Raw genomic sequence first — 15,372 nt, 5'->3', positions numbered from 1 at the left:
CTTTGGGTATCATATGTGATAAAAATGTACTACTCAAGCTTCAGGGAAAGTATTATTGTATGACTATAAGATTTGCAATTTTATACGGGACATACTCTTAACCAATAAAATGTCAAAAAAGAATAAAATCTATGTATTAGAGATGAGAATGTTACATCAGATGAGCGAACATACTAGACAAGATATGTTTTTACCAAATTAAAAAATATTAATTATGCCACTGAAGATATTACTAAGTTGAGTTGCTGATTAGGTCGCTCTCTTTAAGACGTTTCATGATACTATAAAAAATTGTTCAAGCTGACTATCAACTACGATGTCCTCAAGAAAAAAACAACCCAAATCATTGTATCAGATAATCATTGCACTATGAAATCAGTTCTAACAATACGCTCAGCATATGGATTTCATCACTAAATAATGTGGGTAGTGTCAAACCCACATATATAACTATTACTATGGTTAGTGTCAGAAAACAATATGGCTATTGCCACTCAATTATATGACTAATGTCACTAAAAGAAAAGGTTGCTGCCCTCAAGGATAAGGATGATGCCCACAAGGGTAAGGATGTTGCCCCTAAAGGATAAGTCCGATGCCGCTCAAAAAATAGGATTGATATCACTAAAAAATAAGGTAACTACCACTAAAAGGTAGGGTCATTGTTACTATTGTAACACCGTGAATTTTTGATGTATATCTTTTAAATTATCTATTTTTAACAAAAGTTAATTTTATAAATTAATCGGCAATGAATTAGGCCAAATCGTAGTTGAGTGTTAGTCTTTTTTTGTAAATTCCGTTTTTGTGATAAATTTTCGTAATTTTCTGTGACGGAAATTTTTTGGACTACTGTCGGCCCCAAATTCGCCCGAATTCGGCCAATAGCGTGATTTTGAGTTATGTAGCTTGGAATCGAATTTCGATTGCACCGTTGATTTCGAAATATTATTTCGAGTCAAGATAGATATCAAGTTTGTCCAAAATGCATTTCTAAATATTTTTCACTCTGAATTCGACATTCCAAAATTATAACCGTAATCAGAAGATTTCTATACAGACTAACTCCACAAAGTCCTCCTCTCCGGCTTCCAGTTCCTTCTCTATTGGTTCGGGCATCTTCCTAAAGACCGGGCATCCTGCTCCCGCATCTTCCTAAAGATCGGGCATCGTCCATCGAGCAACTCTCCTCCATGGTGGGGAATTGAGCATGTCGTCCCAACTCCATCTCCAAGTAGATGTCCATGTATTAGTGGGTCCATGAGGAATCACACACTGAATGGATGGTGCAGCAGGTGCTAGTCTCCGAGCAAGTAAAGTGAGAGAAGCCTCCAAGTCCGCATGATGTGAAGGGAAGCGCATCGTAGAGCCATCGTAAACCATCTCCAGCTCTAAGGCACAAGAGCATGTGTAGGTGTATCGATGTCCGTCACTACTCCATGTCCCCTCATAGGGCATCGAGAATCGTTAGCTTTGAATCCTCGCAGTATAGTCGATCTGAACGAGAACGCAAACCGAAGGCAAACAAAAAGAAAAGGGAGTAATACATCTAATTAATATTATTCATTGACGGAGTGGAATTACACAGAATATTACATCCAGACAGACACACATAATATACACAATATATATCCCATACATAAATGCACAATGATAAATGATGTTATAACTCACATCATGAGGATCAATATCCACAGTCTCAATGTATGAATGTTATGCTTATTTTATCCATCCTTACACTAATATCCTCCCAATAAACTATTTGGAAATAACCAAGAGTACAGGTTCCATAACAAGCCGATTGGAACGCACCAAAAATTATTCCTCACAAGGATATATGATCGATCTATTATGAAGAACTGTCCCTTTCAGGATGGTGTCGTATCAAACACTTTCTAGACATTCCTCTTATAGATCTTGATTGCAAAGAGAGGTTGTCATAGATCGTCTAATGAAAGCTATGAGAACTGTCCAATCCAACAGAATACCTCGTCTAGGAATACAAGGGACTCGTCTCACCTAGACTCGCCCTCAAGACTTTGTTGACGAATCACTGTCATCGCCGTCCCTCTCAACATCATGGGGCTCGTTCGTCTCCCGTAAATTTCCTCTCCACTACTTCATTATTCATAACGTGTATGCATACTAACCGAAGTTAGCCGATTAAATATTTTAATCATTGTTTTATATCGATCGGCCCATCCTAAGACATCTCCTAAAGGAATGCTTCTTGTGGGACTCGATCTTACGTTATCATGTAATAGAGGAATAACATCCCTACCACTACGAACCATCGCTGAAATATCTTGGATGGCCACATGGCCAAGCCTCTTACGGTTAGACGACCTCATTGCGTTGTATCATGTAATCCTTTTTAGGCATCGCCTTGCTCACGACGTCATCGTCAAAATCCTTGCCCGAATAAGGCGCAAGAACAAAGGTAACTCTATAAGTTCATTGATTTGGGCATCGGGCTCCTCGTTCGAGCCACGATTTCTCCCAATTATTAAATATACTTCTCACCCAAGTTAGGCTTATTTTCTAAGCAATCAACCCATCAAAAGCAGTAAAAAAAACGTTGCATGTCTCTCACCCAAGTGAAAGACTTTCGCTCCAATGACAATTTCATCAAAACAAACTCAATTCTTTTCCTCGCTCTCGCCCAAGCAAAAAATCCACCAAAAACTGGTCAAAATCACCCTCTAGGTGTCGCCCATGCGAGGGACTATCGCCTGGGTGACCAGAATTTCCTAGAACAGGCGAAATGCACCATCTGGCCCTCGTCCAAGCGAGAACCACTTGCTCAAGCGAGAGTGGCTTGCCCAAGCGACAATTGGGGGCCAGGAATCTTCTAGCTACTATTTCCCCCTTGCCCAGGCGAGAGGTGTCCAGCAGCCTGGACTACTTCTTCACCCTTTTGGGCCACCGGATCGAAAATCTCCATTGCTTTCGATCCCTACGTGTTTTAGTTTCTCGAGTGATCTTCCTACTTGGATAACTAACACAATAATTGATATTTTAATCTATCATAGGGCATACAACTTAAGAAATCATCCATACTTAATCCAGGCACACAATCATTTGGTTAAGTACGAGTTTCTAAATAAAAACAAATATAGCTCCCAACTTTTGAGGTAGTTGGGAGATCCGGGTGTCATATACAGACACCACTATGTCACGATGTATTCTCCTTCACCTTGGGTTGTAGCATAGTTGATCTCCTTTACGTGAATGCGTAGGTTGTCCGACTTCGAATGCTTCGAAACTAAACACAAAAACCAAAACAACCCCATGAACAACCATACTTCATGGTTTCAAAACAACAATTTCTAAATTCACCAAAACGCATTTTTTCGATTTCTTGGGTAAAAAAGAGTTAGGAAGATTATTAGAAAATTTCGACCGTTGAAAATGTTCGTAATATGCGTATAAACATCATACTAAAATTTCATAAACAACTAACAGTTAGATTCCAAAAGATGAAGAACGAAAATGATGAGAGCTTACCTTGGAGTTTTTTGAGAATCCAAATGAAGAAGAAGAAGAGTGAAATGAAATGCCAAGGGTTCTCCAAGTGAGAGGGCTCTTTTAAGTACAATGAATCACATTTAGGGAGGGGCAAACCAAAAGTTTTCAAAGAATAAATGTTGCAATAGGTAGATGCAGGATTTAAGGGATTTTGTGTAAAAGATGAGTATTTTTGCTTGCTTGACAAGTAAGGTTCACCCGTGAAAGTGAAGTGACCTTTTCGGCGAAACATTTGCAACTAAACCATGCCCGATTATTGTCGGCTAATACTCGGCTGGAGATTAAAATCTTCCGATTTCGGTTTACGGTTAGAATTTCGAAATACCAAATTCGGAGTGAAAAATATTTATAAATCTGTAATGGACAAACTTGATATATATCTTGACTTGAAATAATATTTCGAAGCCAATGGCGCAATCAGAATTCAATTCCGAGCTACGGAACTCAAAAACACGTTATTGAGCCGAATTCGGGTCCAACAACAATCCAAAATCTTTCCTTCATAGAAAATTATGAGAATTTACCACAAAATAGAAATTCGTAAAACAAGACTAACCCTCAACTACGGCTTAGCCTAAATCATTACCGATTAATTTCTAAAATTAATTCTTGTTAAAATACATAATTAGTACAACATATATCGAAAATTCACGGTGTTACATCATCCATATTAGCCATTATAAATAGGCTTCTCCAACATGAAGTATCTTATCTTATCTATCATCAATTGTCACTATAACTCTTTACTTATCTCTTGTCTATCTTGTATTGCTCTTGAGCATTACCACTCTAATTTGATATTAACTTGATCGTCAGAGAACCTTTTCAGATACCGCCACTGGCGGGTCCAAGCCTACTTACATCCAGATATCAGAAGAACTCTTACTTGGACCTCCAATTCAACCTACTCGATCAACCACAAAAGAACACTCCCCAATGAAGAATCCAATTAAAATCATAACCTAACTCTTTTATAATGAGCAACAATGAGAGATACAAAAAAAAAACATATGGATGTTATAAAAAAGGGAAAAACTAACAAAAATGACAACATCCATTTTCGGTATCTTCACTTTTGTGTTTGGGAAGATGAGTTAAATAAATGAATGTTGTGACAAGGTGAGTCTTTCGGAAAGATGAATATCGTGAGAAAGTGAGTCTTGTTAGAAGATAAGTGTCGTGGGAAGGCGAGTCTTGTGAGAAGGTGAGTGTTATATGAAGGTTCTTTGTGAAGGTTGTGGATTTTAACATCTAAATGAACGAGTAGTGTGAGGTTATGTTTTTCAATCTATCAGAATCAAAGATTCAACATCACTCACTAAAACAAATGTTGCTGAATCTTTGACTTTCAACAACATTCAGTGAAATAAACGTCGTTGAATGTGTGAGAAATAACGCTTGCTTTAATGAATGTTGTTGAATCTCTGAGTCATACAATCAAGAATAATGCTCAACGAAGCAAGCATTGTTGCTTGTATATCCACCTACCACAATTAATTGTGTTTGCTCAATCGAACATTATTAATTTCCTTCCACCTATCATTTTAAGCAAAATTAACTTTTCATTGAGAAATTCTCAAAAACTTTATGTCATATAAGTACAAATATGATAATTCTAATGGTGGTGATGATACATGATAAGGTATCTTAGATGGGTAAGGGGCTATCTAATATCATAGGAATACATATGTCCCCAATTCTTGTATCTTTCCATGTAGGGGTGGTAATCCTGACTAGCCCGACCCGCTAAAATATGGGTTGGGTCGGCCTGACCCTTATTGCTAAAAGGATTCAAAATGTCAGCTCAACCTATATTTGGCAGGGTTGAGAGATCGACAGGCTGACCTGTTTTTTCTTCAAAACGCACATTTATAATCAACTCAATCATAATTTCAAAAGTAAATAATCAGCATACCTCTTAAATGTCTTTTAAAATAAAAAAAATCACAAATCAAAGTCCACAATCTCACAATAACGTAATGTCTTATTTTAAAACTTGTAAGGTCTAAATAACAAGGTATCATAGTCTTAAACTTTTAGACTCTTAGTTCATAATAAAACATCTAACTCATAAGTTTTAAACATTAGATACTTTGTTGGAAGAAGATGCATCCCCTTTTCTATTTCTCCCATCATGAACGTCTTTCAAATCTTTTTCTTCTTCATCATCTACATTTTCATTAGAATAAATAAATGATAATTACATTCTTGATCATGAGTTGATAAACTTTTCATAGGCACATTCCTGTTGATGAAATTTAATGTATTTAAATGCTAATTACATCCTTGATCATTGGTTTCATAACAAACCAAGAAATCATTAGTACAAATAATTTAATCTTAGGTTGTCATGAAGAGGTACCATTGGCGGTGGCAATATGGGCCAGCCCGACCCAACCCACCTTTGACCCGTCAAAATATAAGCTAACTCAACCCTTATTATTAAAATGACTCAAATCCTCAGCCTGTCCCTCTAGAAATGGCAAGCCAAATAGGCTAGCCGTCAGACTAAACCCTTATGAATATTAATATATCGGTTTTATAACATAAATTTAATATGATATGTCACTTACTATATATTAATAAACTCTAATTCGTCTATCATAAAAAGAATATGAGTAGAAAATCTTATTTGGTATTACATAGATAAGTTGAAACGGAAATATAACATGTTATAAAATAGTTTTCTTATTGAAAATAATCATCATCCTCCATTCCCAAAACTATAACTTACCGACATTGTGGGGGACTAGACTTAAAACTTGGTGCATATATAAACCAACACTCCATCTCATTCTTCTTTAATTGTCTACATTTTGTTCTTTCTTTACTTCTTCTTCATACTTCTCTCACACCCAACGACTGTGTTTTTATAATAATGAAGCTTCACTATCTACAATGCTTCACTTTCATCATTCTCGTTATGCCGCTACTTTTAACTGCAGCGAACTCAATCAACTACAACCACAATCAAAATCAGAAAGAGAAAGAAACAAGGTTTGTTTTTCAAGCTTAACTTCTACACTTCACGAGCTTCAAAATTCTCTGAATTTCGTTTATTTACATTTTCAATGATATAGAATATGGATGTGTTTGTTAAATGTGACGTGATTTCTCTGAATTCGGAATGAACAGGGGTGATATCGTAGGAGAAGCGAAGTTGGAGAATTCATCAATGGCGGAAACGGAAAGGTTAGTGTAACTGTAGTGTACTACTACTGCGTTACTTTTAATCGTGATCGTCCACGTGGAATTATGCTTAATCAACCGTTGGATTGGAATGTATTGGATCTAACAACGGTCCTAATTCAGATCCAATCTGAAAAATTTGAACCGTACGTTGATTCTGTTAACTGTCTCGGCCATTTCAGTGTTAAACGATGACGTTTTATAGGTTTGTTATATTGTTCATGTCTAATGCATTTGATACAAAATTTCAGGTCAGGTTACACTTTGAATCAGAATGCAGTTCCAGATGAGATAGCTTCTATGGTTGACATGTAAATATCTCACTCTCTATTAACTCTCTCTGATTATGTCTGCTACGTTTTCTAATGATATTATATCATTGCCTAGTCATGTGTCACGTGCTTGGTATATTATACATGAATTATTATTATTTTTATGGACACTTTGTAGATTATATAATAGTATAACAATTTGCATTGGGCTTAGAGAAGAAGAATCACATGATCATTTATTGACACTGTATCTGCAGATTCAGCACAGCCAAATATTCTGAATCTTTCTTTTGGAATATATTTGATACCGTTTTCATTATTTTGTGGAAAATTTTAGCCTATGAAAACAGAGTCAAAAGCGGTCAATTTAAGTGTGAACTAGAAGCTTTTATTTTTCATCATATTGCTTTTGATAAGAAGCTAAACCAATACCTTTCAATGGTTGGGTTAAAACCCCTTAATTCATTCCTCATTAGTATAAAATTAAGATGCCACCTATAAATCCTGCATCATAGAACTAAGAAAATTTAGAGGCAACTAACAAAAATCACTTATGTAGAATTCTTTGGGCCAGATGGAGCTAGCAAACCACCATTTCATGGAAATTTATATTTCATGCTAAATTAGTAGTTGATTTCCTTTTGCCAATAGGATGACCATCCTTTTACTCATGGTACCATAATTCTTAAAAAAATGTTTTATAATTGAGAAATACAATGCCTTAATAATCCCTATGCGAAGTTACTTTAGTCCTTGTTTTGGAGTGAGGTTTTAGAGGAGAAAAGAAGGGAATGAATGACTTTGGAAATTGTTCCCCTTGTTTGAGAGTTGAATGAAGGAAAGAGGAAGGTTTTGAAGGGTTTCTCAAACACTCCAAAATCCTTCATGTGTTTATTTTTAAAGTTCTTCCAATTTGGGGTTTTTTGGAGATAAAATGTCAAAATAGTTAAATATATTTAGTAAATCCATTTCTCATTGTTAATTATATTTTTTAAGGGAAAATAAAAAATATTGTTACATTATAATTAGTCTACCTTCCTTCATCTAAATACTCCCAAATGAGGGAGAATATTTTCTTCCTTTTCTTTTTTCTTCCTCCCATTCCTAACCTTTTGATCACTCTCCTTCCTTTTTCCCTCCTAACTTTCATACAAAGCCTTAAAGTCTGTTTGCGAGTTGGTTTTTGGACGGGAATGAAGGGAAATAAAATGCATTTGAGTTATCTCACATGTGTATTTCATGATTGTGAAACTTTCTTATTCTTTTCTCTCCAAAAGCAACTCGCAAACGAACCCTTAATGGTTCTAAGGAATCAATCACCATGTTGTTGATTTTGAGATCTCTAAAAACGTTGAAGACTTTAATATATTGTATTTTAATTTCCACCTTCAGCACATGCCTATGTCCAGAGATCCGGCCATCTTACTCGTAATAAATTTCTTGTCTTTTTTTCTTTCCCTAGTCCGAAAATTGCTCTTCCAAGTACAAACAGGCCCAAGTTGCGTGGTTTCAATTAAGTGTTTGTTCTTTATGCATGCTAGTGATTTAACTTTCTCCTTTCATTTGTCATTCCTTAGATTTCATTTGTGAGTTTAATTTTGGAGAAGTAGGAAGATAAAGAAAAAGATTAAGAATCATGACATATATTTATAAGATGATTTTAAAGTTTTTTTCTTACTTCTCATTCATCTCAAAAACTCAATTTGCAAATGAATCCTAAATTTTGCTTCCTTAGCATATGTTTGGTCGAGCGTTATGCCTCTCAAACGCTGGTTTGGGCAAAAGCTTGACCTTGTAGGTTTTGCTCAAATGTAGTTTGAGTCTCTCATCTAAAAAACAAACATAAAAATAGTCATATTCATTGGTGAACAGAATGTGAAAGTTGCTTTTATAATTTCCCCTGTGCTTTGCTTTAGTTTACAAAGTACAAACATAAGTTTAATTAAGTGTTCTTTTTATTCTCACCATTTTTAAATTTGGTTTGCTAAGATAATGGTTAATGGAAAAACGTAAAGTCTTCATTGAATAATAGTGCGGCATTTAATACATTAAAAAGATGATGTTAGATTTTACCCTTTTTGGTTCATTGCCTTATAGCAATGATGGAGATCGCATGTCTCAAATGGTGTCCCGCTTCATGTCTCAAGTCAATCATACTCCATTTTATTACTTTTTTATTTTAAAATTTCTATTTATCTACGTGTTACTATATGATTGACTTAGGAATGAAACACTGTTAGAAACATGTCCATATAGCCGGCAACACTATTCTAATTTATTATGCCAACCACCCCTTGTAATTAATCTGAGCGTAAACTTGGTTGATGATACATTGTAGTAAGTTACATACAAGGTAAATACCTTAAGTGAACGAAAGGTCCTCAAGAAGCTCGTAAATTTTAAAGTAATATCACATATATTTTACTCTAGACTCGTGATAAGTTATGGCACCATCCATTCCATAAGATTATTTGGTCCTACCTACAATTACATATCTTATTAGATACTTCTCATTTTTGTTATTGATTGCCTTTGCCCTCTACCAATTTCCAATAGAATAAAATACATAAAATGATCATAATTTTAAGAAAAATAATAGAGTGAGAAATTCTACATTTCTTTAATTTTAACTTTTAAGAATAAAAGTTTCATATCATTATAATAAAATGATAAATGCATGTGTTATTAAATTTTATTTTATTTTGGTTTTCCATTCCACTTCTCTACTAGTAATAGAGAAAATTCTAACTCAATGGAGAAACTAGCCTGTATACTTGCACCATAACACTTTCTAGACATAGTTATACTTTGGCTAATCTTGCAAGTTGCAACTGTGCTGTCTGACACATCTACTTTTATTCAACGAAGTCTCCATGAATTTAATAAATGACCAAGATTCACGAATTTAATAATTTGGCTTGCACCACCGACACCCAAAGTAATAGACATATTAGATCTTCCCCACCTTAACATTTATTTATTTAGGGACTTTGGTATTTATTTCTAGTAGAGAAATTGAGGTAAAGATGCCAACCCCCAATTTTCCTTGTGCACCATTTCATTCTGTCCTTATGCATAACTTTTGACCCTCATGACCCACTTGTCTCATATATGTGGGATCTCAATAAGAGAAATGCACGAATAGCTCCACAAGGATCCAGTAATTAACTTGCATATTTACAGTGTTAATTATTAGAGTTCGACATTTTTGGTTCCATATTTAACTGTAGCTCTGGTCCCATTAATAATTTTTTATTTTTAATCTGATAAAAAGTAGACTTCAATCTTTTTCGTTGAATATACTTTTCAATTTGTAATTGACTTTTTTATGGTGTTTATTTCTTACTGTTATTAAAGTAATTTCTTGTTTTAAAAATGAAAATATTGTAACATGTGAGACACTAGTTAATTAGAAGAGAAAAAATATACACTGATATTATAAAAGTTTTAACACTATCAGTTTATTATCATAATTTATTTTCAATCATTATTTACTCTTAAAAAAATAATACTAATAAATGAAATATAATATACAAATATATAAATTTTTATATTGATAATACATAGATATTACACTCTAATTAAAAATGACGTATTTGAGAATTTTTCTTGTCGGCAAAAAAAAATGTCATTAAATGGCACCAAAAAGTGCAAAGTTATATATGGTTGTGATGGTATAATTTTATAGTAATCCAACCTAGACAGCTTAATAATACAATTCGAATGGTGTAAAGATTCTAAATTTTGTGTAAAATTATATAAACTACTTATTCATTTTTTACACCTACAAAAACTTCTAATTTTTATATACACATTATATTGACTATTCATGTATGAGAAATAAATGTAATTTTTTAAATTAAAAAGAGTGATAAATGTAATTAAGTTAAACAAAATATGGTATATTGTGGAAACAAATACAAATCGTATACAAGTCAATACATTTTCTTTATTTTTTTATTCGTTATAATACAATATATGATTGATTTAAACAATATCTCATAAGAATTATTGATACATTTTATAATGAAACAAAAATAATGAAAATGTATTGACTCGTATACTATTTGGACTTGTTTCCACGATATATTATATTTTGTTTAACTTAATTACACTTATCATATTTTTTGTTTAAAAAATCATGTATTTCTTATGCAGAGGTAGTCAATATAATATACTTATAAAAATCAAGGGTTTTTGTATGAGTGAAAAATGAAAGAGTGCTTTATATAATTTCAATAAAGTATCGGTATCAAGAGTTTGGTTAGAGCAACCACAGTAGTTATTCTTAACCTTGTTCTTAATGGAATAAGAACATTCTTATTTTGCTTTCCACTGTGTCGTTCTTATTTTCTTACTTTTGTTCTTAAATAAGAACAATTATTGGTTGTTCTTAACCAATGAAAAGATAGGAGAAATGTAGATTTTGTGAGAAAGGTAGATGTTGTGGGACCTAAATAAGAATAAAAATGATGTTTGTCTTTGCGAGAAAAAAATAAATATTGTTCTTATTAGTTGTAATAAAATATAAAATAAAGTGTGAGACTCAAATATGAATAAATATATTGTTTGGCAATTGTGAATACTATATTAGGTTAGTAAGAAATTAGTTTAGTAAAATTAGCATATAGGTTTTTTTATAAGTGGCTTGTGGGTTAGGTAGATACAATGACTAAATCACCTCCTCACTCTAGTGATACTATTTAATTCTATTTGGTGGAGATACCATGAAACAAAAACTAAATAAATGATATCATGCCTTTCTAATGTACTACAATGTAAATTGAGACAATTTAATTTTTTTAGTAACAAATATTACATCTCTTTCCAAACCGGTGTGATAAAAATTGTTAGGATAAACATGTTACTTGTTTTATTTTAATTTTACTTTTTAACATTTATTCTAGCAGAGTTTTGAATAGAAAAGAATCTCAATTTGTTAGATTTGAACAGGACCATCCACAACTACACAAAGAGAAGGAATCTGAGTTTCTTCTCATGCGGGACAGGGAATCCCATTGATGACTGCTGGCGCTGTGACAAGCTTTGGTACCGCCACCGAAAGCGCTTAGCCAATTGCGCCATCGGTTTTGGACACAATGCCATTGGTGGTCGTGACGGAAGGTACTACGTTGTCACTGACCCAAGTGACAAAGATGTTATCAACCCCAAACAAGGTACCTTCCGCCACACCTTTATTCATATGGGTTTAACTACCCTTTGTACTAGTTCTACTACTCCTTGTTCATGATTCTAAATACAAATACTTTGCTTAAAATTATTAAAAAAAAGGAACCCTACGCCACGCTGTCATTCAAGACAGGCCCTTATGGATAGTGTTCAAGAGGGACATGGTGATCACATTAAAGCAAGAACTCATCATGAACAGTTTCAAGACCATTGATGCTCGTGGCTTCAACGTTCACATTGCTCATGGAGCTTGCATTACTATCCAATACATCACCAATGTCATCATTCATGGGCTCAATATTCATGATTGCATTCAAACTGGGAATGCTATGGTTCGTAGTTCACCTTCTCATTTTGGATGGAGGACCATGGCTGATGGAGATGGGATTTCCATCTTTGGTGCAAGTCACATTTGGATTGATCATAACTCTCTCTCTAATTGTGCTGATGGACTTATTGATGCTATTATTGGCTCGACTGCTATCACCATTTCAAATAATTATTTCACTAACCACAATGAGGTAAATTAACAACTCATGCATGGTCCTCATTGGCTTTATATATGTTTATTAAGAGAGATTACAAAGCTATAAGATGCTATATATTAAGTTTATCATTGACTTGAAAATTATACAGGTTATGCTATTGGGTCATAGTGACTCTTATGTTAGAGACAAGCATATGCAAGTGACCATTGCATACAACCATTTTGGGGAGGGTCTTGTCCAAAGAATGCCAAGGTAACTAACATCTTTTGTGCAATGAATGCCAGTGTTCAATCTTTTTGGGAAGATATTAATATTCTTCTTTGGAACTTTAATTAATCAGATTTGCTGAACCTTCTGTAATGACATTGACATACATTGTGATCTTAGAGGCGCATTAAAAACTTGGCAACTTGGATATGACAGGAGTTTTAAATTGCTGTTGGAATTGTGATTATGGTTACAGTTGTGGTTATTGTGATTGTAGTCATTGCGGTCGTTGTGATGCTGTGGGTCGTTGTAGTTTGAATTATTTTGTGATTAAAAAAATATTTTTGAAATAGATGCAGTCTGATACGACCTGGTACTGCCGGATGCGGTGGCATTGTTGCCACACTTTTATAATTCAGTGTCTCGTCGCAATTACGGTGTGATACAAATGCAACGGTCATTGCAACCACAATATTATGAATGCACCACGTGATGCAGTCTACAATTTAAATAACTGACTATATGGGAGATATATTAAGGGCGATGACCACAAAAAGAAAAGCAAATCCATCGGGAAATAAGCCCAGGAATGTCACTGTTAAGCTATAATATATTATGGTTTTAAAGATGAATAATGTTTTATGTACACAATTTTTGATGTTGGAATCATTTCAGCTATAGATTTTGGAGATGAAAAGAAATAAAGATAGAGAGGATTTCATTTGTTAGAGAAAGTTATTAACTTTTAGATTACAAATAACTTCAGATTATATAACATGTATTAACAACAGAGTTATTGTTGACAATGCAGGTGCAGACATGGATATTTCCATGTGGTAAATAATGATTATACCCATTGGGAAATGTATGCAATTGGTGGTAGTGCTAATCCCACAATTAACAGCCAAGGCAACAGATATCTTGCCCCTCTCAACACCTTTGCTAAGGAGGTAACATTAGTTTTAATGTTTGTAATCTTTTAGCAACGAAAATATGTTAATTATGATGAACTTTGTGCATAAAAATGGGAATATTGATGTGGGCATGCAGGTAACAAAGAGGGTGGAAACAGAGGAAAACACATGGAAAAGCTGGAATTGGAGGTCTGATGGAGATCTTCTACTGAATGGAGCCTATTTTATTTCATCAGGAGCAAGATCTGCAGCTAGTTATGCTAGAGCCTCAAGTTTGTCAGCAAAATCATCTTCTGTGGTTGGTACCCTTACCTCTGGTGCTGGTGTCCTAAACTGCCGCAGAGGTATCATGTGTTAATACCAAACACTATCAGAAACCAACAAGAAAACCCCAAAGCAAACTAGAAAAATAGAGAAAGAAAATGCATAAAGGTAAGTAAGAAAGAGAAATTTTAAATCTTTCTCCTCTTAGTATTGCATTGCTATAGATATATTGAGTGAGTTTGCAGCCTTTTGTCTTTTCACTAGTTAGAGATTGGAGAAAATTTGTACATTTTAATGGGAACTGTTATCAAATAGATAAAATGATTGTTAGAAGCCTTTTCCCACTTTGGGAATTTGTCACCCCTTAATCTTCCAAGGGAAACAAAATGTTTTCTCCTCTCTTTCCATGTAGTTTTTGTCATCCTAGTTCCAATATAATGTATCCTCTATAGTAAGGTGTTATGACCCTTGCCAACCAGAGTACACCCCTAGACTCAGTATGTATGTCCTTCATTTTATAAAATACCTCATTTGTTCCAAATGAAATGGGAAAAAAGAATGGTAATATTGAAAGAATTGCAATAGTAGTTAGTTGTACATTTGTTTAACTCAGAATTTCATCCTCTTACACTTGAGCCTTCTTGTTAATGCTTTTCCTTTCTATGAAATGGAAGGGGTGAGACCTGACGTACCCGTTAACCCGATTTGGTCTGACTATGATTGAGCTTAAATTTTATTAGGTCTAGGGTCCGGTTCAGATTTAAAAATTAGATCTGATCAATGTTTAGGGTCGAATAAGAGACAAGTATGACTCAGCCTGACCTATCACATGTTCACCTATCTTATCATGTTTGTATCTGTATCTGTTCAATTGTGTAGAAAAAATGACATATCTTTGGCCGAAAATATCATTGATTCTCTAATTTTTAATTCTATATACATGATTAATGATTAACAATATATATATATATCATCTCATATATTAAATTACATATCCATAATAATAATAAGTAATATTGAGAAGACTTCATTTAAAATATATATGTATTATATTTAATCGAGTCTAGATTCAAATTCGGGTTCAAATGCTGACTCGATCGACATCTAAGGTCGAATTCCACTTCAACAAACATTTAAACTAGTTAAGGAACAAGCCTTATCTAATTCAATTTTGGTTGACCCATGTTTAAATGGTATAAAGTTCACTTACTTTTATTGGTAAATAAGAGTTTAGGAAGAGGTAAGCTTCCCTTAGTTCAATGTCAAGGCAAATCACAAATATCAATGGTATTTTATAATAAGATTACTAATGGTTGATTT

At 33.9% G+C, this 15,372-nt stretch overlaps 1 protein-coding gene across 2 annotated transcripts; it reads left to right on the top strand.

The window, feature by feature from the left end:
• Positions 6,340-14,450, top strand: LOC109359233 (probable pectate lyase 8). 2 transcript variants are annotated; one of them, XM_019603819.1, is made up of 8 exons: positions 6,340-6,525; positions 6,655-6,720; positions 6,969-7,028; positions 11,943-12,166; positions 12,282-12,700; positions 12,816-12,919; positions 13,686-13,824; positions 13,925-14,450. In XM_019603819.1, exons 1-8 carry the CDS (start codon positions 6,407-6,409, stop codon positions 14,144-14,146), a joined length of 1,353 nt encoding a protein of 450 aa, XP_019459364.1. In that variant the 5' UTR covers positions 6,340-6,406; the 3' UTR covers positions 14,147-14,450. The 2 variants fall into 2 exon arrangements, with proteins under 2 accessions (XP_019459364.1, XP_019459365.1); XM_019603820.1 differs by having other exon boundaries at positions 6,341-6,525; positions 6,664-6,720.

Source organism: Lupinus angustifolius, chromosome LG11, assembly GCF_001865875.1.
Source record: "Lupinus angustifolius cultivar Tanjil chromosome LG11, LupAngTanjil_v1.0, whole genome shotgun sequence".
Classification (NCBI taxonomy): domain Eukaryota; kingdom Viridiplantae; phylum Streptophyta; class Magnoliopsida; order Fabales; family Fabaceae; genus Lupinus; species Lupinus angustifolius.
Note: the sequence above shows the minus strand (reverse complement) of the source record. Positions and strands in the feature narration are given on the sequence as shown.